This window comes from Somniosus microcephalus, chromosome 2 (genome assembly GCF_052327205.1).
Source record: "Somniosus microcephalus isolate GS21.2 chromosome 2, FLI_Smic_1.0, whole genome shotgun sequence".
Lineage (NCBI taxonomy): Eukaryota > Metazoa > Chordata > Chondrichthyes > Squaliformes > Somniosidae > Somniosus > Somniosus microcephalus.
Genome location: NC_140988.1, coordinates 18,310,462 through 18,332,792, shown reverse-complemented (window position 1 = coordinate 18,332,792; position 22,331 = coordinate 18,310,462). Strand labels below are relative to the sequence as shown.

Genomic DNA, 22,331 nt, shown 5'->3' with positions numbered 1-22,331 from the left:
AACCGTCCCGAAAACATTCCAGGAATTCCTCCTCCTCAGAATTTTTACTAATTTGGGTAGTCCAATCAATATGTAAATTAAAGTCACCCATGATGACAGCTGTGCTCTTATCGCACGCTTCTCTAATTTCCCTTTTTATGCCTTCCCTCACCTCCATATTACTATTTGGAGGCCTATATATCACACCCACTAACGTTTTTCTCCCCTTGCTATTTCTCATTTCTACCCATACAGATTCCGTTTCATCCGAGTTAATGTCCTTCCTTTCCATTGCATTAATCCCCTCCTTTACCAGCAATGCTACCCCACCTCCCCTACCTTTTTGCCGATCCTTCCTAAATATTGTATATCCCTGGATGTTAAGTTCCCAGCCTTGCCCACCCTGCAGCCACGTTTCTGTAATCCCAATCAAATCATACTTGTTTACCTCTATTTCCACAACTAATTCATCCACCTTGTTCCTAATGCTTCTAGCATTAAGATACAAAGCCTTCAGGCTTGCTTTTTTCACACTCTCATTATGAATTAGTTTGGCCCTTTGTGTTTCTCTCCTTTGCTTATTGCTTCTCACCTTTCTACCATCTATTTCTGACTTCATATGACTTCCCTCTTTTCCACTAACTAGGTTCCCATCCCCCTGCCAAATTAGTTTAAATCCTCCCGAACCGTCCTAGAAAATATTACCCCGAGGACATCGGCTCCCTCACAGTTCAGGTGTAGACCGTCCCCTTGGTACAGGTCACTCCTCCCCAAGAACTGGTTCCAATGCCTCAAGAATTTAAATCCCTCTCCCTTGCACCACTGCTCAAGCCACGTATTTAGCTTATCTATCTTACTCTCTCTAATCTTATTAGCTCGTGGCACTGTTCTCCCATTATTTTATTTATTTAATTCATTAGTTTAGTGTTAATTTAATAAACTAAACAAGGTAAATAATTTGATTAAGTTTAGTTTTTTAAATTTAGTTAAATGTTATATGTTAACTTAAAACTTAGCCCACAGTCACTACCAATCGCTTACCTGCCTTACCTGTGACGTCACACTGCCGTTTTCTCATTGATGGAGGTCTGCTGCTGCTTTTATCCCCGCTCTCAGGCCTCGGTCTGCTCCCGCTCAGGTCCGCCGCCACTCTGCGGGAGAAGTTAGGAAAGGCAAGCACCTCCTTCCCCCACGTCACCGAACTCCCATACTTACCAAACTCCCAGTTGTTCACTCTGTGCTCACTGCACTCTCAGGCCCCTGTGTTTATACTGTTTGTAACTCAGATGAGTCAGCACTGCTCAGCTACTGTTTCAGGAACCAGTTTAATCTCGTTAGCTAATTAACTAACTACAGCAGCTCTCCAGCAGGAGATCTGGCTTGTTTGTCTCTGCTTAAGCCTGAAGAAACTTAAAAATTTAAAGTTTAAATTTTAACTTAAGCAGTTAATCTTACTTAAGAGCTACTAGCAATTAACACTAGATTTTAAGAGAGAGTAACCTTTAAAACTCCCACACTTAAACTCCCAGTTGTTCACTCTGTGCTGGTAATAACTCCACCATTAAACCATATAGAACAGGACCGTTCAAGGTTTGATCCACAGCCTGCATGGAGTTAATCATAGCCAGGGTGTCAGCAGCCCTGGACTAGTGAGTCCAAGGATTCCACTTCTCAATGACGTTATGTTGTGTATGTTGGTGCTGGGCTGGGGCAGCACTGGGCTTGGCGGTGATGCACACCCCATAGAAAATAGCCTGCCAACTCTCGCAGTCTGAACTGACATGAGGAAAAGCCAGGCCAGGCCACTTGGGAAAGGTACTGGTGAGTGACCAGCAACCCTTGTCCAACAGGAGTCAAAGGCCGGGATCTTACCCAAGGAGGCGTGTTGGGGGCGGGACTGCCAGTTTCCAGGTTCTAGTCCAGCCTGATGACCTGATGCTATTTTCCCTCGATTGGCCTGGTTAAGCCTGCCCTGTGGGCTTGCCGGCCAATTAAGGGGAAGCCAGTGTCAGATGACGTCAGTGCATGACGCTTCATCTGCCGGTTTTGTTAAAGTGACAGGCACCACACTTGTTTGACAGATGAATTGTCAGTGTTTGACAGCATTGAGGTGCTGTCAAACATTGACAATCACTGTCCAAAGGTGAGCCCTTGCACCCAGGCTTACCAATGACTCTCCTTAAGAGAAAACAGATGGCAGTTGCATGCGAGATTGCAGAAGCCATCTGTCAATTCTCCCGATCAGATGAGGCTTCATAGAAACATCAAATCTTGTCACCCGCAGAAACATATAAACAGAATGAAAATATTTCTCACTACATTCTCTCACCTGTGCACCATTGCACCCAGCACACTACCTCTGCAGCTGTCATTTGTACACTTACACCGCAACAGACCCACAGCTCGCCTCACTTACCCTGGCAGGGTTTCCCAACGTTGGGAAGCCTGCATCAGCAGGCGTAAAATGGTGAAAAGCCTCTTAACTGCCTGTTAACTACCGGTTAACAGGCAATTAATTGGCTCTAATCCTCTTCCCACTGCTAGGAGATGTGTCCCTATGCAAGTCGGGGACCCGCCTCCCGGGAAGATGGTTTGGAGGCGGTTTGGGAGTTGGGTGGGGTTGGGACCAGCTCCCGATTTTTTCCCATTTTCCCCAGCAGTCCTGCCTCCAAACCCGCCTCCTCAGGGCTGGTAAAATCCAGCCCAGAGCCTTTAAGAGAGTTGGGGAGACAACTGGAGCGACAAAAAATAAAAATAAATTGGGATTTATAATGAAATAAATAGGCCACAACTAAAAATGCATCGACACGAGACAAAATGATTCAATATATTTTTTTACAATCAAATATTGTACACAATCATTATGACATTTTGTATGATAAACTGTGCCCATAGAAATACATAATAAATGCATATACTGTACACAGATTAGGACTAAAATACAAGGCATGAGATTATTTAAAAAAATTTAAAATATGAAATCAGCATTTTAGAATAAAAATACTAATGATTGTATCCCCTAGTAAACCCGTGTGATTTTCTTCAATTCTTTCACCAGTTTGAATTTAGATTTGAAAACACTTTCTGAACAGCAACCTTCAGGGGGCTCCAAATCAAGTCTTAAAAGGCCTCCAAAATTATCTGCATTCCTTGAAATGGGAAATATATTCTACTCAATTGCTCCATAGGATGATGTCTGCACTGTTGTTCTCTCTTTGTTATGATGTTTCATAGTTTAAACCGGGGGGGTTAGAGGTAGCCTAGGAGCAGCCATTTTATATCACAGTGGTATCACAAATAGGAACAGTCAATTGACTCTCCCCTTTCCTGATGGCACTGCAGCCGAATAACATGTCACATAAAGGGAAGTTCTATTCAAAACGCCAGCTCCCAGGCTACCTCTGACTAGCTGTTCAACTAAATAAAGGTTGACTAGGTTAAGTGTATAGATAGCTCCCTTTTCGAACACTGAGCAACTCTAGAGCTATTGAGTGGAACATACCTCCATGGATGCTAAGTTTTGAGGAGTGCCAAAGTGCGAGATTCTCCTGCAGGACGTCACGAGAAGTGGAGCAGGGAAGGGAGGAAAGGTCATGATCAAATGCTGCTCTGACAACTCCCAAGCCAGATTATCAAGTTGGTACTGGTGTGTGTGTCAGGGAAAGGGAGAGACAAGGACATATAGGGAGCGGGCTCACTTGTGTGCTATACTAGCTCCAGTTGCCAGGTGGAGAGTTTTACTTCCGTCTCTTGCTTTTAGTGCAAACAGGCAGGCTGTACGCAGTCACTGAGGGATTGGGCAGAGACCCAAATGCATTCCCATAAAACAACCGCAGCTGCTCCCTCTCCAGTACTAGGAAATAACCCCATTCACCAACTCCTCTTGCAAAAGACGTAGTGTTGATCCTGTCCCTGGAGTCAACAGCAAACTCTTTAGTTTATACTGTGCAAGAATTTGCCATGTAAGCATGACTGAAATTTGGCACAAGTAAGACTTGGCATACATAAACTGTCCCTTTAAGGAATAACCTTAGCTACTAACATTTTGATAATGAGCTGCTTTAGGGAAATAAAAGTCCTATATTGGATTCAATATATGTGCAATACTGATCTTTGGAATGGGTCATATATATATATTTTCTGTTACGGAAAGTGACCTGTATGATGGAACATATATACAATTTCACTCTGGGCAGTGTTTTGGGTAAAAACAAATTGTAACCAATTACATTTTAGTAAATAATAAAATTCAACTCCTTATTGGTGAAAGGAAAACAAAAATATTCAAGACAAACATCTAAAGTCTGCTAAATTGACTGGAGACATTAGAAAATAAATTCCGCAACTAAACTGAATACAACTGCCGTCAGAATTGCACTATTGGGTTGAGTTTTGTTGAACCTCGCCTTTATCAGAACATTGACCTATAAGAAAGTACAGCTTTAAATTGTTGCAGAAAATCAGATTTGAATGAGCTAACATTAGCTTATCCCATCTTGTACTAGGCACCCTCCCTTTCATTTTCTTTCCTCCTGAAAGATGTGATTCCTTGCTGAGGTATCGTTCAATGGGCAGTCCTCCAGCAATTCATCCAAGTGGCAACTTTTCACTTGCGAGCCCAGCCAGCGAGTGCTGGAAAGCTAACGGACCGCAAAAGGCATCACAATCCAACCTGCTTTTGACCTCACCCGGTGTTCATGTACACTACCAGGAGTCACTAGATAGTAATCAGGAGTGGGAATGCTGGCCGATATCTCCCCTTCCCAGGACCTGTTACGAGGAGCTCAGTTTTAGCTAATGATTTTCAGAGTGAAACTAATAATGAATGAAATGTGCCCAGAATGAGACCCCTTCTACTCTTTTTGGTTAGTTTCTTTTGGCATGTGCTACAAGGGTTGAAGCTACTAACCAGTCATCCCAGAATCTCCGTTTCTCTGGAGACAGGACTCAGGAATGCTGGTTTTAAAAATTCAAAGTTCACAGTTTTAGTTGTAATCTGAAATAATGTGCAAAATAATTTGTTGCATAGATTTGTTAAAACACACTTAGCAGGATAGTTAGTCCTCCTATCTGTGCCTTCCAATTCTTCCTTCAAGTGGAATGTTCAACTGTGGTAGGACTGCATTCGCAGAGAATCTGAGTGTATATCCTTGTTACCTAGATCACAGGTGAGACTTAGTCTGAGATCCTCGCTTATGGTTTATATATTTAACCGACTTCTTCAGGAATGACTCAAGTAAATGCATAATAGCCATAAGACCTGCATTTGAAATTTAGGCTGAAGTTAGATAAGTGTTAAAAATAACCAGCTGGACCTGCAAAGCATTGGTTCCCCACTGTCCTAGATTTCTTAAGCTTACATTCAAGTTGTCTGGAAAAGTGCTCGATTCATTTATTAGACGGAAATGAATGTAAACCACAAAAGATTAAAATTCTTCTTTTGGTGGGCTGCTGCGCAGGAGAAGATGGAGGATCACTTGGGCTTGAGTGAGCTCGTCACAGCTTTTGAACCCTAGAGTATCTCCAACACGATGACTTCAGGCAGGTTGGAGGCCAAGAGAGCGGCCACACGTAGGAGCAGGGAACCGAAGTGTGCACGTTCTTCTCAAGGAAGAGGAAAACCTGGAACCACCAGGCCTGGGAAAATTGATTGGTCTGTGAGGGGGTTTTCAAGGACTGTTGAAGAAAAGAACTTATATTAAGATATTATGTTATATATACACATCTACTCACTCATCAGGTGAAACATACAACAATGACCCAGAGATTTGAAAATTATCAAAAATAAATTCTACCTAAAATAGAGGGGTTAGGTCACTAAATATATGTAACCTGAACAGCTAAATCTAAAGACACAATGTCCTTGTCTTAGCAAATTGTTAATAAATCACACAGCTTTGCTCACTCATGGACAAATACATTGTCTGGGCTCAGGCAAGAAAAATATGGCCAATAGTTGAATCAGGAAGGGGATTTGGGGAGAAAAGGAACTAAAAGAACTTTCATATTTGTTTCTTGTTCTGCTCAAGTGGTGAAGTAGCTGGGTGTCCCCAAGTGTAACCTTCAAAATAGGTTTCCATCTCCATGATCCACCAAAAACTCACCGGAATATTGGCCATTGTATGGTACCACCAGAAGAGCCTCGTTGTAATGTAATAGGCCACTAAAACATCCACACTGTAATGCTCATGTGCTATTAGGATACACACAATTCCACCTGCGCTGAGGAGCCAGCAGATCCAAGGATACCACCAGAACCGACGTGGTGAGTCTGTGGGAAGCAAAGCCACCGGGTGTTAAATCCTGCACTTGTATAAACAAAGACTCATGGGGCTAGAGTTTCATCTTCTCTATCGGAGCAGTAATCTGATTGGATGGATTATTCACCCTTTACTTAACCCGCTTGATTTTTATTCCATTGAAACTGGCTGGGTTCTGTAAAGGACGTGCAATCCACTCCGCCAGATTACCACCTAGGCAGTGAAGATGAACATCTACCCCATGGCATCCTTACAAATGGCTGAAACACAAATCCGAGAGACAATTGTTTTTTTTTTAAAAAAAAACACTGATATATCTATATTAAAAAGTGCAAGTCTGCACACACTTCCCATCTGTACCATTTGACTTCTGGACACATTGGAGGCAATTTTAATCGAACCCACCTGTCGGGAAACTGGCGGGATCAGGTGCAACGCAGGTTTTACACCCAGCCTGATTTTACTCTACATTGAAGTCCATGGAGAGTAATATTGGGTGGGATGTAAAACCGGCGTTCCACCCGATCCCGTGGGTTTCCTGCCGGGCGAGGTAGGTTAATATTTTTTCCCCCCATTATTGTATTTCCTGTGTCCACATTTATAATGGGCTATGCCTGTATAAATTATATAGTAAAAACCTTAACACGTGCACACACTTCCTGTCAAATTTGGTCAGGTGTTCTGCTTCTGACTGCTGGCTGGTGTCTCCTGATGGAAACTGCAAATGAATGGATGCCAGTTGAGAACAAGGTCAGGCTTAGCAGGGACACCATCAGTGGTTGAATAGCCTGCAACGCTAACCATATAGAGCTTACTCATGAATAATTGCCAATTGGGCAATGTATTAGAGTGATGTTGACAACTGTGCAACCTTACCCCATGTGTCAGCATCTGCAGGACAGGGTGGGAAGAGGTGAAAATGCAGGGGTGGGGCGGGGGGTAGAATTGGGCTCGGAACCCAAGTGTGGAATACATACTAAACTTAAGGTACAAAAACCAGGGTTGAAGTTCACAGCCGCTCCAATTGCAATTCATTTTGTTTTTAATTGTGCAGAATCAGTGACAGTAAATAGTTGGAATCTATCCTGGGAGCAAAGCCACATGACTTTAGTCATGGGATAAATTATAACATTAATACAACATTCTGTTTAAACATACAAAGAATGGATCCAGCTCTTCCTCATCAGGTTAATCACAACTCATGTGTCTCTGTACGGCTGGGTGTGGTGTAATACATTTTGTGTTTATCATCTGGAAAACATAACAGGCTCTAGAAATACAGCCTGAAGACAAGTCATATAGAATGTCTTGGCATTTCACTGCAGGACTGAATGAACTCCTTTATGGTCGTGTAACTGGCTGCAAAAACCCTTTGATGTACACAGCTATGAATTAAAGAAAAACACACACAGAACATTGAAATGCCTGTATGTGAGGAAAGCCAGTAAAAAAAAACAGGATGTAGCTTGCTTGCCAGGAAGTGGCCAATGTATTGGCTGCTTAAACCAATCATATCATTCGCTACCATATCTAGGTCACTGTTGTCTTTGGGACGTCAGAGAAGAGTAACGGTATGCCTGGCCACTTGAACTGTAAGGAACCACCCAACAGTACAGGATACTGTTCTATCCTTCCAAACGCAGGCGATGTCTGGGAAATCATTCTAAGCTGTACATGGCATAGGACAGAAGGGTTCCGATTCCTGGCAGATTGGGACCAGCTCTGGAGCAGGACGGGTTGTGCCAACAGTATGGTCTATAACTGAACACAGCTGGGACCAATATCCTTGTGGGGAGGTTAACTAGAGCTGTCAAGGAGGCTTTAAACTAATATGGCTGGAGCAGAGAGAAGGCAAGAGAATAGAGTAGACTGTTAAAAAGGTGTATACAAGTCATACGGAGATAGAGAGAGGGTATTAAAAGAACACGGTAGTTAAAAAAAAGGATCAGGGCAGGTAATAAAAAGGAAATCCAAACTGAAAATGTATGGCTATTAATGCACAGTATATAAGAAACAAAATTGGGCAACCAGAATCATTCATTAAAATAGAAATTTCTAATATAACAACAGTAACTAAATCATAACTGTAGCTGAATCAGGATTGGCAATTAAATGTTCTGGATTAGGATTGGCAATTAAATGTTCTGGGTTTTAGGACTTTCAGCAAGGATAGGGAATGAAGAAAGGGAGGAGTGGTAGTGCTATTACCAGAGACAATGGGGATAATTTTAACCACAAAAAGGGGTGGGTTGGGATATTAAAATCTTAAAAATCTCGAACTTGACCTCAATCCACCCACTTCTGGTTTTAATGGAGGCCAGACAGGGGAAGGCAACCAACCCACGCCCCGGAAGTGGGTTGGCCATTTAAATATTATAATGAGGCTGTGTGCCTTATATTTAACCTGTCTTCCAGGTTTAACCCTGGCTGGCCGGGATTCCCAGGCCTCGGGAAACCCGGCAGCTGAAGGGAGGCGAGGACTGCTTCCTAGGAATAGTAAGTGCCTTTACAGCACTGCTTGTGGGCCCACCAAGCTTACCTTCTTTCCCCCCACCCCCCCCACCCCGATCACCCCCTATGCTTCCACTAATGCAGCTGCAGGCTCCCTACCTGCTCCTGGGGCTCCTCCAGTGCATTATTTGCCAGACAAGGAGCCAATCAGGCTGGTTTCCCAGCAGGAAACCTGCTAGAAAAAAAAAGATGCACGCTGCGGAGTTAAAAGTCCACTGCATACGGGGAAAACTCCTCCTTCCTCTTTCTACCACCCCCCCCCCCCCGCTCCACCCAGCCCCCAAGTCAATATCATAGCACTAGGGTGGAAGCACTTAAATAGAGAAGAGTCCAAACAGAATCCCTTTGGACTGAGCAGAGGAATAACAAGGGATGTGTCACATTTCTGGGATATGTCACAAACTGAAACTGTGCAGAGGAAATTGAGGTTGAAATTTGTGGATAAAATAGAGAGATGTGTAGCAAGTGACATACTTCTAGGAGATTTTAATCATCAAAAAATAAAATGGACTAAGGGAAAATGTTTGTGGTGAGAAAGGAGATTTTAAAGAACAACTGTGTTCAGGACTGTTTTCTCAGTCAATATATTGCAACTCCTACCAGGAAGCATTACTTGAGCAAAATATTGTGGATGCTGGCAATCTGAAATAAAAACAGAAAAAGTTTCAGGTCGCTGACCTTTTGTCGTTCTGACGAAAGGTCATCCATCGTCCTGATGAAAGGTCATCGACCTGAAACGTTAACCCTGTTTCTCTCTCCACAGATGCTGCCTGACCTGCTGAGTATTTCCAGCATTTTCTATTTTTATTTTAGGAAGCAATGCTTGACCTGGTTCTGAAAAGCTACAGGAGGACATTGAGAACGACGTGGGCAGTTCAGTGGCAGATGCAGTTCAATGTAGAAAAATATAAGTGATATATTTTAGAATAGGGAGAGAAATGCACCTTAAATGGCAAGATATTAAATGGCGTAGAGGGCCAGAGGCACAGGTCATTAAAAGATGGCAAGTACCCAGATGTGCAGATAATGGCAGTGATAAGGTGATTGGCGATTGGCGATTGTTTCCACTGCTTGGTGAAACAGTAACAAGAGGGCATAAATTTAAAATAGTCACAAAAAGATTAAAGAGGAAGATACAAAATATTTCTTTATATAGAGGGTGGTTAGAATATTGAATTCTCTGCTAGAAACCATTTTTGAAGGAGACTTAATTAATTCTTTTAAAAGAGAATAGTTGATTAAAAAAGGGTATGGAAGTGAGCAGGAGAGTGTCACTAGACCAGGAGGTTCTGTGATAGAAAAATACCAGTACAGACTTGATGGACTGAATAGCTTGTTTCTGAGCTGTAACGTTCCATGACTTTTGAGTGAAGTATTAATGGTCGTAGTAATCTGAGGTAATGAATTAAGAGTATCACACAAAAAACACCTGGAAACAATGAGGGGTCATGGGATGAAAGTGAATGGAATCATGAGATCTATCAATATCAGAATGGACTCCCCTAAGGAGACGATCAAGGCCGATAATATCAGTAAGATTTTTTTCAGGAGGTGAGCCACTCACTGCAGAATGACCAGACTAGAGCAGGTCAGAAATTGGCATTCTGCAGCAACAGGCTCATCTCCCGACTCCCCAAAGCCTCTGCACCACCTACAAGGTACAAGTCAGGAGTGTGATGGAATACTCTCCACTTTCCTGGATGGGTGCAGTTCCAACAACACACAAGCTTAATGCCATCCAGGACAAAGCAGTCTACTTAATCAGCACTTCGTTCACTATCCTAAACATCAACCCCCTCTACCACCAGCGTGCCTTGGCTGCAGTGTGTACTGTCTACAGGATTCTCTTTGGTAGCATCTCCCAAACCCACAACCTCCATCAGCTAGAAGGACAAGGGCAGCAGGTGCATGGGAACACCATCACCTCCAACTTCCCCATTCATACCATCCTGACTTGGACATATTTCACTATTCCTTAATTGTCACTGGGTCAAAATCCTGGAAGTGCCTACCCAGTAGCTTTGTGGGAATACGTTCACCACACAGAATGTAGCGGTTCGTGGAACTAAAGGATGGACAAGTCCCCTGGACCAGATGGCCTACATCCCAGGGTCTTAAAAGAAGTGACTGTAGAGATAGTGGATGCATTGGTTGCAATATACCAAAATTCCCTGGACTCTGGAGAGGTCCCAGCGGATTGGAAAACCGCAAATGTAACACCCCTATTTAAAAAAAGGATGGAGACAGAAAGCAGGAAACTATAAACCAGTTAGCCTAACATCTGTCGTTGGGAAAATGCTGGAGTCCTTCATTAAGGAAGCAGTAGCAGGGCATTTGGAAAATCATAATGCAGTCAAGCAGAGTCAGCATGGTTTTACGAAAGGGAAATCATGTTTAACAAACTTGCTGGAGTTCTTTGAGGAGGTAACGAGCAGGGTGGACAAAAGGTGAACCAGTGGATGTGGTGTATTTGGATTTCCAGAAGGCATTCGATAAGGTGCCACATAAAAGGTTACTGCATAAGATAAGAGCTCACGTGGAATTGGGGGTAATATATTAGCATGGATAAAGAATTGGCTAACAGAAAGCAGAGAGTCGGGATAAATGGGTCATTTTCCGGTTGGCAAAAGGTAACTAGTGGGGTGCCACAGGGATCGGTGCGCGGGCCTCAACTATTTACAATCTACATTAATGACTTGGATGAAGGGACCGAGTGTAATGTAGCCAAGTTTGCAGATGATACAAAGATGGGTGGGAAAGCAAGTTGTGCAGAGGACTCAAAGAACCTGCAAAGGGATATAGACAGGCTAGGTGAGTGGGCAAACATTTGGCATATGGAGTATAATGTGGGAAAGTGCGAGGTTATACACTTCGGCAGGAAAAATAAAAAAGCAAATTATTTAAATGGAGAGAGATTACAAAATGCTACAGTTCAGAGGGACCTGGGGGTCCTTGTGCATGAAACACAAACAGTTAGCATGCAGGTACAGCAAGTAATCAAAAAGGCAAATGGAATGTTGGCCTTTATTTCAAAAGGTGTTGGAGTATAAAAGCAGGGAAGCCCTGCTACAACTGTACAGGGTATTGGTGAGACCACACCTCGAGTACTGCATACAGTTTTGGTCTCCTTATTTAAGGAAGGATATACTTGCATTGGAGGCAGTTCAGAGACGATTCACTAGGTTAATTCCAGAGATGAGGGGGTTGACTTATGAAGAAAGGTTGAACAGGCCTCACTGGAATTTAGAAGAATGAGAGGTGATCTTATTGAAATATAAGATACTGAGGGAGCTCAACAAGGTAGATGCAGAGAGGATGTTTCCCCTCGTGGGGAAATCTAGAACGCGGGGGCACAGTTTTAGAATAAAGGCTCGCCCTTTTAGAACTGAGATGAGGAGGAATTTCTTCTCCGAGGGTCGTAAATCTGTGGAATTCTCTGCCCCAGAGAGCTGTGGAGGCTGGGTCATTAAATACATTTAAGGTGGAGATAGACAGATTTTTGCAAGATAAGGGAGTGAAGGGTTATGGGGAGCGGGCGGGGAAGTGGCTTTGAGCCCAAGATCAGCCATGACCTTATTGAATGGCGGAGCAGGCTCGAGGGGCCAAGTGGCCTATTCCTGCTCCTATTTCTTATGTAAGACGACGGCCCACCACCAGCTTCTCAAGGGCAACTAGGGATAGGAAGCGATGCCCATATACCGAGAATGAAAAAAAAATGAAGGGTGAGTTGGACAGGCATTTAGCGAGAAAGTACATTGAGGGATATAGGCAGTGAACTGTGTGTTCTGCTTTTGAACTCCGGGGCCAATCAGATGAACCCAAATGGTCCTGTACGTCCCTATGTTCATATGAAGCTATCACAGAAGATAATAGATTATTGGCTGATGTATACTTTTTCCATAGCTTATTGGCATCAATATACTACAGAGGCCTGGTGGCAACATATGGCAACCAAAGTCCGGATAACCATATACTAATTGTGCATACAGTATAAATACATACAAGCTCACATTGATTTTTAAAATCACAAAAAACTTCAAATTAAACATTTTCAAAGTTAAATGTTGTCCCTAGCCATTTGATGCAAGGCGAGCCAAAACTGTCCCAAGTTATACAATCTTATCAACTTTCCGTTGCATCTTCATGTGTACATGAGGCAGACACATTTCTAAAATTCATTGAAACGGATGAAAGACCATTCAACCCATCCAACCATATCCATCACAACAAACCTACCGATTCCCCATCGCACAGTGTTTCTTAAATATGAGTCCAGGAGTTTCAGCTGAATTACCCTTTCCAGAACATCATTCTTTTATTGATTCAGGATTGTTCTGAATGGATGAGCTAGAATGGGCCAACCGTATTTCTTATCCATATCCATCTTATGATTGATGTGTTTTATATAGGTACAGTGCCCACCTCAAATATCAGATGCATGCGCTCGGTGAAGAGTCAGTAAGTTTGCATAATTTAATTCCGTGTTGTTCACATTTTTGTGTGAGGAACGTCCTAACATCACTCCTAAATCTGACTTCCAGTGGCCCCTTGACCTCAAGTAGCATTCCATTGCCGGATCCGAACAGAATTCAGAAATGGCCGATAGAGTGAAATGGTACACAAACCAGCAAAAAAGGAACAAATAATCCATTTTTTTTTTTTTTTTTAAAAAGCAGGCTATTTATTTTCTGCCCCTTTAGATCTACCTGTAGTACATACTACACACTGACTAATAGGCTAGTTAGCAGTAAAAATAAACATGAAGCTGTCGGATTGTTAAAACTCAACTGGTTCACTAATGACCTTTAGGGAAGGAAACCCGTCATCCTGGCCTATATGTGACTCCAGTCCACACCAATGTAGTTAACTCTTAACTGCTCTCTGAAGTGGATTAGAAAGCCACTAAGAAGGGCCACCACCTTCTCAGGGCAACTAAGGATGGGCAGTAAATGCCAGCGATGCCCACATCCTGAAAAAGAAATTTGAAAAAAGTAGCGCTAGCAAGTAACCTGATCTCATGCCTCTGGCACTGCCTCCAACTGTCCAGGATCTGCAGGGACTCCCCTTTTACAACTACAGGGCAATGCTTGATTTCTGCTGAGGGTCTCTCTCTGACTGATGTCAGAAAGGACCCATGTGGCAAGCCACACATCCAAAAGCACATCCCACTACACAGTGGCACAGCGTGTCAGAGCTCCAACACACCTGCTCCCTTACACTAGCCCGGCTAAGGCCATTACTATTCCCACACCTACATGTAGTAATCACTTACATTCTTTGATAAACAAGTAAGTGATCGTCAGCATGACTGTGTGACCACTATACAGAAAGTCTCCGCACATGATGTGCGAGCCAGTAATCGAAAGCCCTCCGCCAGATATCAGCTTTAAGATTCTTTGTAGTTTGGCCTGGGAGTCCCCATACAGCTGGAAGAGAGCAAAACAATGATGAGAAATAGCAGGCTGTGCGCATACTGGTCAAACCAAATCAAGCCCAGACTTTTCCTCTGTCGAGGTCGAAAATCAGTTTGGAAGAGGCCCAAGTGTAACATGCCAAATATCCTCTCTGTGCCTTTGCCAGCAAGCGAAAATGGAGTGTTTGTTTTTTATTTAATACTTAAATATCTAAGTAATTTCTTTTAAAAGATCCAATTTAAAAACTGTATAACCAGCTTATATGCTATTATTCAATATGACCTTTCCCCATGAATCCTTAACATGAACTGTAGAATTGCTTGCATAGTTAACTTGCTTCTAAAAATAAACACAGACTTTAAATAAATTTGTTATAATGGCTGGATAAATTATTTAATGGATTTAAGACTAGGTCAATGAAACTTTATGAAATATTAGTACAAAGCACATTTACTACACTTTACAAATACATCCAAGGGGTGTGTTCACTGTCCTGTGCTCCCGGTGGGGAGTCATACTTGTGGGGAACACAGGTTGGAGTTGGGCTACACCATTGTAGCTCCACTTCTCTAACCTAAAATTTCTGTGAGCAAAGCTTCCCCCCCCCCCCAAAAGAGTGTAAAATCATGTGATTACCCCTCTAATCTGTTGTTCTAGGAATGATTCTGTAGTTTTTACTAGTGGATCTCCCATGGCATTTCTTGGATGATAGGCTAGATATTTGAGAGAGATGTGGTGAGGCAAAGAAATAATTGGATAGTGGCCAGGTGTTTTTGGTGGTTCAAGAAGCCAATCAGAAAAGTACAAGACTTTGCACTACAGGCACATTTTAAGTACGATGTGCACAAGACTTCATATTTACAGGAAACTTTTTTTTATCCAGCACCGACGGGACCGAAGTGGTGCCGGTTCATCAAAAATTCCGGATAACCGAGAGCTATAGTAACAGGTTCAGAACAATGGCCACAAGTTCCAAGCGTCTCTGTAGCTTAGCAACAGCTGCAGCCACACCCTTGCACAGCAACAGATAGAGGAAGGCAAGTAATAAAACTTACCTTAACCTATTCCTGAATTTTGCCGGTTAACTGGGATTTCTGGTTATTTAGGTGCCGGTAAATCGAAAGTTTCCTGTATTGTCAAATTTATGTCTGTAACATACTTGGAGTTTATGTCAAAGCCATGAAGAGAATAATTTTAAATAATTTTACTCTGATTCAAAGTTTGTGTCAATCTTTCTTACTAGTTATATTCTAATTTTATTATTCATGAATCATAACACCCAAAATCTTGGTCACCAATCACAGTCCAGTAAATTGTAATGCCCAATCAGATTCCAGTAAATCATAACACCTAATCAGTTCAGCAAAAGGTAATAACAATCACATTCCAGCAAAAGGTGTTAAATACAGCTGCCATGACATAATAAACAGATGAAAAATATCAAACTTAGCCATTCCATCTTCCAGTCAGTTCAACAATTCCCCCTTCTCCCCACTCATACTTTGTCAAGCCTCAATACCTGATCTGCCCCCAAATCATTCTCCTTCAATATTTCATGGCCTAACCTCCCTTCTAAAGTGAGTCCCATGTCCCAAGCCAAACAACCCCCATGAGCCACCATGCAGCCCAGCGTCCACAACACTTGTATAAGAGCACAACTGGATTGTGATGCTGATGTGATGCAATCACATAACCAGACTATAACTCCGGGATTACATTGTGCAATTCCAGGCCCCACATTTCCCTTGTTCCTTTCTTCACCATTCACCATTCCCTCCAGCCTCAGCCTTGACATGGATGCTTGCGTTTGGGAATAAGCATTTATAGTAGTTCCCTAGGTGTAAGTGTTTTGATCCAAATGAGAATTTATAGATGCTGTCTCAATGGCTGGAATTTTGGTGGTGGGTCAGCAGTTAACTTTAAAATGATCGACAGCGGGTCGGGAACCCGCCGTCAAAACACACATGCTGGACTTTCCCCAATGTCGGGTCTGTCAGTGCTGAGCAGACCCGATAGGCAGCGGCAGGGGAGGCAGTTAAAATTATTAGTGGCTTGTTCACAGTCACTTATCAATGGTTTTTCCCAGATTTTTGGATTTAACAGGTCACCTACCGGCTTCCTGCTGTGCCTAGACCTCATCTGTGAAGCGGAGGTGGGAGGTCAGTGGCCATTGAATCAGCTGATGAGTTGACAGCTTCAAATGTCAATCAAAGCTCCCAGCTGATTGAGAAATGTTCCCTTAACCACTAGCTTCTCTAAACTGCATTTCCACTACAGATTCAGGATGCTGCAAGTCTTTACACAAGCCTCCATCCCATCTGACCTCATTACCTCTCCCACCATTGACAGATCGCTTCTGTCATCTCTACTTCACCTGCCATCTATTCCATCAGCATGGGTGCCCTTGAAACTCTCACCTTAGTCCTCAGAATCCCACCATGATCAGTCCCAACACCAGCAGCACCAACAACACCATCAACCTTCTCCGCAATCACCTGATGCTGCACAGGGCAGAGGGCATCAGCACCTGACCACATTCCTGCCCAGGAGGCCAGGGATGGCCTCACCATGGCCACATTTACTTCTTGATGCTGTACACCCTGGCTGCCACATGATGCACCAGGTTGGCACCACCCCACACCAACAACATAAAGCATCCCTACAATGCCCAAGCCATTCCTTTCACACTCATCAGCATTGCAGGGGGTACCATTATGTCTCACCATTCACTGCAACTCGCTAAGCCACTTCCAAAAGGTGCACACAAACCTGTTCAAGAATGTGAAAATAAAGATTTCAATGTTTAACAGCACATTAACAGAAATGTTACATGAACATTGGCTAAAACAACCAAGTGCCTACCCTTGTGGGTTGTTAGTTGGTATGACTGCACTAGGATGAGGGTGAGTGTGAGGGGTGGCTAGTGAGAAGGGGATGTGATAATGTAGATAGAGAGGGATAGGTGGAGGTGCAAGGTAAGTTGGGGTGAGTAAGGATGTACAGGAATAGGGTAGGGAAGGCAGAGTGATGGGGATGTGAGGAGCGGCACAGCAGGATGAGGTCGAGTGTGGCTTTGCAGTAACATAGAAACATAGAAGATAGGAGCAGGAGTAGGCCATTCGGCCCCTCGATCCTGCTCCGCCATTCAATGTGATCATGGCTGATCATCCAAATTCAGTACCCTGTCCCTGATTTCTCCCCATACCCCTTGATCCCTTTAGCCTTAAGAAATATATCCAACTCCTTCTTGAATATATTTAATGTATTGGCCTCTACTGCCTTCTGTGGCAGAGAATTCCACAGGTTCACCACTCTCTGGGTGAAGAAATTCCTCCTCATTTCTGTCCTAAATGGCCTACCGCTTATCCTTAGACTGTGACCCCTGGTTCTGGACTCCCCAACCATCAGGAACATCCTTCTTGCATCTAGTCTGTCCAGTCCTGTCAGAATTTTATAAGTTTCAATGAGATCCCCTCTCATTCTTCTAAACTCCAGCGAGTACAAGCCCGGTCGTCCCAATCTCTCCTCATACGTCATTCCTGCCATCTCAGGTATTCAGCCTGGTGAATCTTCGCTGAACTCCTTCCATGGCAAGAACATCCTTCCTCAGATAAGGTGACCAAAACTGCACACAATACTCAAGATGTGGTCTCACCAAGGCCCTGTACAACTGCAGCAAGACATCCTTGTTCCTGTACGCAAACCCTCTCGCTACGAAGGCCAACATACCATTTGCCTTCTTAACCACCTGCTGCACCTGCATGCTTACCTTCAGTGACTGGTGCACAAGGACACCCAGGTCTAGTTGCATTTCCCCTTCTCCCAATCTATTGCCATTCAGATAATAATCTGCCTTCCTGTTTTTGCCACCAAAGTGGATAACCTCACATTTAGAGTGCATCTGCCATATCACCCAACCTGTCCAAATCATCCTGGAGTTTCTCGGCATCCTCCTAACGTTTCGTGATCTACTGAGATCATTGAAAGGTTTGCGCCACTGCAGCCAGGTTCTCCTGACGACATCCCTGCTTGTGCCCTCCTCTGCAATGTGCAACCAGGCTGCGTTGGTGTCCTGGGGAGGTCTCTTCCGCTCATGGGAAGGGAAGAGGACCTCCCTGCATGGGAGAACCTGGGTGCAGCCATGCACCTCTGCAGTACTAATCAGTGTTTGCAGCACCTCAATGCTGTAGAACACTGACAACACAAATGTCAAACTAAATTTGGACATGGTCCCTTTAAGGAAACCAGCTGATGACGCGTCATCAGACCCACTTCCTTCAATTAGCCGGGAAACTCGTTGGACGGGCTTAACAAGCCCAAATCATCGGAAAGTCATTATGGAGGCCGGGATGGAGCCAGCAGCGAGGTCAGGACCCGCCAGTGACATCACCCACCAAGGTTCGTAAAATCGCAGCCAGTTAGAGCCAGACTGACAACGTTAGTAGGTCTGCATGATGGAGGTTGTAAGTAGAAGTTGAATTGGTGAACGTAAAGTGGTTTGTCTTCAATCATAATAAACCTAAATGCTATTTCTTTATAATTTGATACTGGATTATTTGGAATCCCAACAACATTACAAGGACACCACAGAGCCACTGGTGAAACCCAGGATAGAATTTCTTCAATGCATTATCAAAGCAGAAGCCTTGCTGTGGTTGAGTTTTTTGACCAAGCTGGATTTCTGGAACAGTCTGCTCCATCTGTGAACCACTCAGGCACTGAAATGCGGTCAGACTGAATTTAGCTGCTGCTGAGACAACTTTCCGAGCGTGGGATTCACCTAAAGCACTTCAATCACCAATTTCCTTCCCTCCCCCACCCAAAGGTGCCGATTCCTTCCTGCAGTATGGTACATCATTCTTCTTTAGTGAGGCTAGACAGTGTCAGCATGCCACTTGACTATGAGTGACTGCACATCCAAGCCCGAACCTATCCTCACCTAATGCGCACAAGTGCATACTTCCAGAGGGGGCAGTTGGATCGCGGTCAAGAGTGGGAACCTGTGGCTGATTTTCTCCAGGGGTACCAAGACCAAATTGTAGTCTTTCTATCACCACTTTGGCCAAGATTGGCTAACGCAGCACAGACCAAGAATTACATAGAATATACAGCAAAGAATCAGGCCATTTGGCCCAACCAGTCCATGCCAGCATTATAGCTCCACTCAAGCCTTCTCCCATCCTTCCTCCTCTATCAGCATAACCCTCTATTCGCTTCTCCCTCATATTCTTATCTAGCCACCCCTTAAATGCATCTATACTATTCGCCTCAACCACTCCCTGTGGTAGCGAGTTCCACATTAGAGTCAGAGTTATACAGCACAGAAAGAGGCCCTTCGGCCCATCGTGTCCGTGCCGGCCATCAAGCCCTGTCTATTCTAACCTCATTTTCCAGCACTTGGTCCGTAGCCTTGTATGCTATGGCGTTTCAAGTGCTCATCTAAATGCTTCTTGAATGTTGAGGGTTCCGGACCTCTACCACCCTTTCAGGCAGTGAGTTCCAGATTCCAACCACCCTCTGGGTGAAAAAGTTTTTCCTCAAATCCCCTCTAAACCTCCTGCCCCTTATCTTGAAACTATACTCCCTGGTTATTGACCCCTCTACCAAGGGGAAAAGTTCCTTTCTATCTACCCTATCTATGCCCCTCATAATTTTGTACACCTCAATCAGGTCCCCCCTCAGCCTTCTCTGCTCTAAGGAAAACAACCCCAGCCTGTCCAGTCTCTCTTCATAGCTGAAGTACTCCAGTCCAGGTAACATCCTGGTGAATCTCCTCTGCACCCTCTCCAATGCAAGCACATCCTTCCTATAGTGTGGTGACCAGAACTGCACACAGTATTCCAGCTGTGGCCTAACTAGCATTTTGTACAGCTCCATCATAAGCTCCCTGCTTTTATATTCTATGCCTCGGCTAATGAAGGCAAGTATCCCATATGCCTTTTTAACCACCTTATCTACCTATCCTGCTGCCTTCAGGGATCTATGTACATGCACACCAAGGTCCCTCCGATCCTCTGTCCTTCCTAGGGTCCTACCATTCATTGTGTATTCCCTTCCCTTTGCCACTGTTGTGCCCATCTGACCAACCCGTCGATATCATCCTGTAGCCTGAGGCTTCCCTCCTCGCTATTTACCACTCCACCAATTTTCGCGTCATCTGCGAACTTACTGATCATACCTCCTACATTCATATCTAAATCATTAGTGTACACTACAAACAGCAAAGGACCCAGCACCGATCCCTGCGGTACACCACTGGACACAGGCTTCCAGTCGCAAAAACAACCTTCGACCATCACCCTCTGCCTCCTGCCACTAAGCCAATTTTGGATCCAATGTGCCAAATTGCCCTGGATCCCATGGGCTCTTACCTTCTTGACCAGTCTCTCATGCAGGACTTTGTTAAAAGCCTTACTGAAGTCCATGTAGACTACATCAACTGCACTACCCTCATCCACACACCTAGTCACCCCCTCGAAAAATTCAATCAAATTGGTTAGACATGATCTCCCCCTGACAAAGCCATGCTGACTATCCTTGATTATTCCTTGCCTCTCCAAGTGGTGACTAATTCTGTCCCTCAGAATTTTTTCCAATAATTTCACCACTCTCTGGGTAAAGAAGTTTCTTCTGAATTCTGAAAGAAGTAGAACTGTCCTTGTCTCAGCTACTCACCGGATAAACCAGGGCACTTCTTTGATTTTTAATATTCGGTAAAAACTAAGAAGAATTAATTGGTAGCACTAGATGCAGTTGCCAAGGATTGCGTTAGAAAGAACAAGGATTAAATAACTTCCCCCTCCTTCAATCAATCAGTGTTAAACTTTTAATTTGTTTTATCAGAAGTGTAGAGAAATGGTTTTCAAATTTCTTCCCGTGTGGAAACCTTTGCAAATAATGACAGACTCCCAAGGACCTTCTCTCCCCCTCACAAATATTGTTGAATTCCCCCATTCGAACGTCTAAAAGACAGCATCAGCTACCAGAAGAAAAACAGTGCCATCATTGCTGTAAATATTTTTGAATTAGTATACAGTAAGCAACAGAAATGACAACCCAGGGAGGTCGCTAGACAGAGACAGGAGTGGGAACCCTGTCTGATGTTCCTCTCACTGAGCCAGTATACTGAAGCCAACTGTAACACAAACCAGGGATTCCAGGTCTATTTTTCCATTGAATTTACACCTCACAACAAATGTTGGTCCACTGCAATACTGAAACTTTCTAGGCACCTGGAAATCAAAAGTGAGTACAACTGCAAAATGCGGAGAAACTAGTTTTGATGTGAGTGTCTTACCTTTGGTGCGCACTGAAAGTGCATGCCAGGCACAGGTAAAGTTGTGATGTACATGGTGATACACCTGTACAGGTACAGAGTTCCCATTATGAAGAAAAACCTGCGTCCCACGATCGACCTACAGTAGAAAGAAAGAGTGTAAACTAAGCATTAACCTCATGACCTATGGAGATCTCACTACTATATCACGGAGCGTTGATATTGTAAAAATAACAACACGTACCAAGTAATCGGATCTCGATTTCCAACTCCAGGAGCTTCTGGGTGAACACCAGTTTACGGCAAAAAAAAGCCAAAATGAATCATTACCAAAACACATTCTTCCTAATGCCCGCATCCCTGCTCCACTGACCCATGCTGTGGTATAATTCCGCAAGTGGCCATTTTCCACATGAGCCAAGGTGACAAGTGCCTGCCGGCTATTTGACTCTGGGGGGGGTAATCGCCACAGCCGAGCCAGGACCTTTACTCGGCCAACATCCACGGATATTCCAGCAGACACCACTGGATAGCAATCAGGAGCCCGCACTCAGCAGTGACCACATTCGGGGCCTTTGGTATGAATAGCACCCACACCACACAGTGCATGGAATGTTATTTTAAAACTTGCACCTTTCATGACCTTTGGCTATAAAGCACTTTGGGACATCCTATGAAGTACTTTTGAAGTGTAGTCACCATTGTAATGTAGGAACCGTGGCAGGCAATTTGCACACAGCAAGCTCCCACAAAGAGCAATGAGATAATGACCAGATAATCTGGGTTTTTAAAAAAAATTAAAGTGATGTTGGTTGAGGGATAAGTATTGGCCAGGGCACCAGAAGGCCCCTGCTCTTCCTCGAATAGTCTACCTGAGCAGGCAGTCAGGGT

General features: G+C 43.9%; 1 protein-coding gene across 1 annotated transcript in view; it reads right to left on the bottom strand.

Annotated features, from left to right (window-relative positions):
• Positions 1–2,796: 2,796 nt before the first annotated feature.
• Positions 2,797–22,331, bottom strand: part of sgms2a (sphingomyelin synthase 2a) — a 76,292-nt gene continuing 56,757 nt past the window's right edge. The window contains exons 4-7 of the mRNA XM_086007071.1: positions 21,462–21,579; positions 14,023–14,176; positions 6,084–6,250; positions 2,797–5,655 (exon numbers count right to left, since the gene is read on the bottom strand). Coding sequence (XP_085863197.1) covers positions 5,476–5,655; positions 6,084–6,250; positions 14,023–14,176; positions 21,462–21,579 — 619 coding nt within the window. The 3' untranslated portion in view covers positions 2,797–5,475. The remainder of the gene's footprint in view (positions 5,656–6,083; positions 6,251–14,022; positions 14,177–21,461; positions 21,580–22,331) is intronic.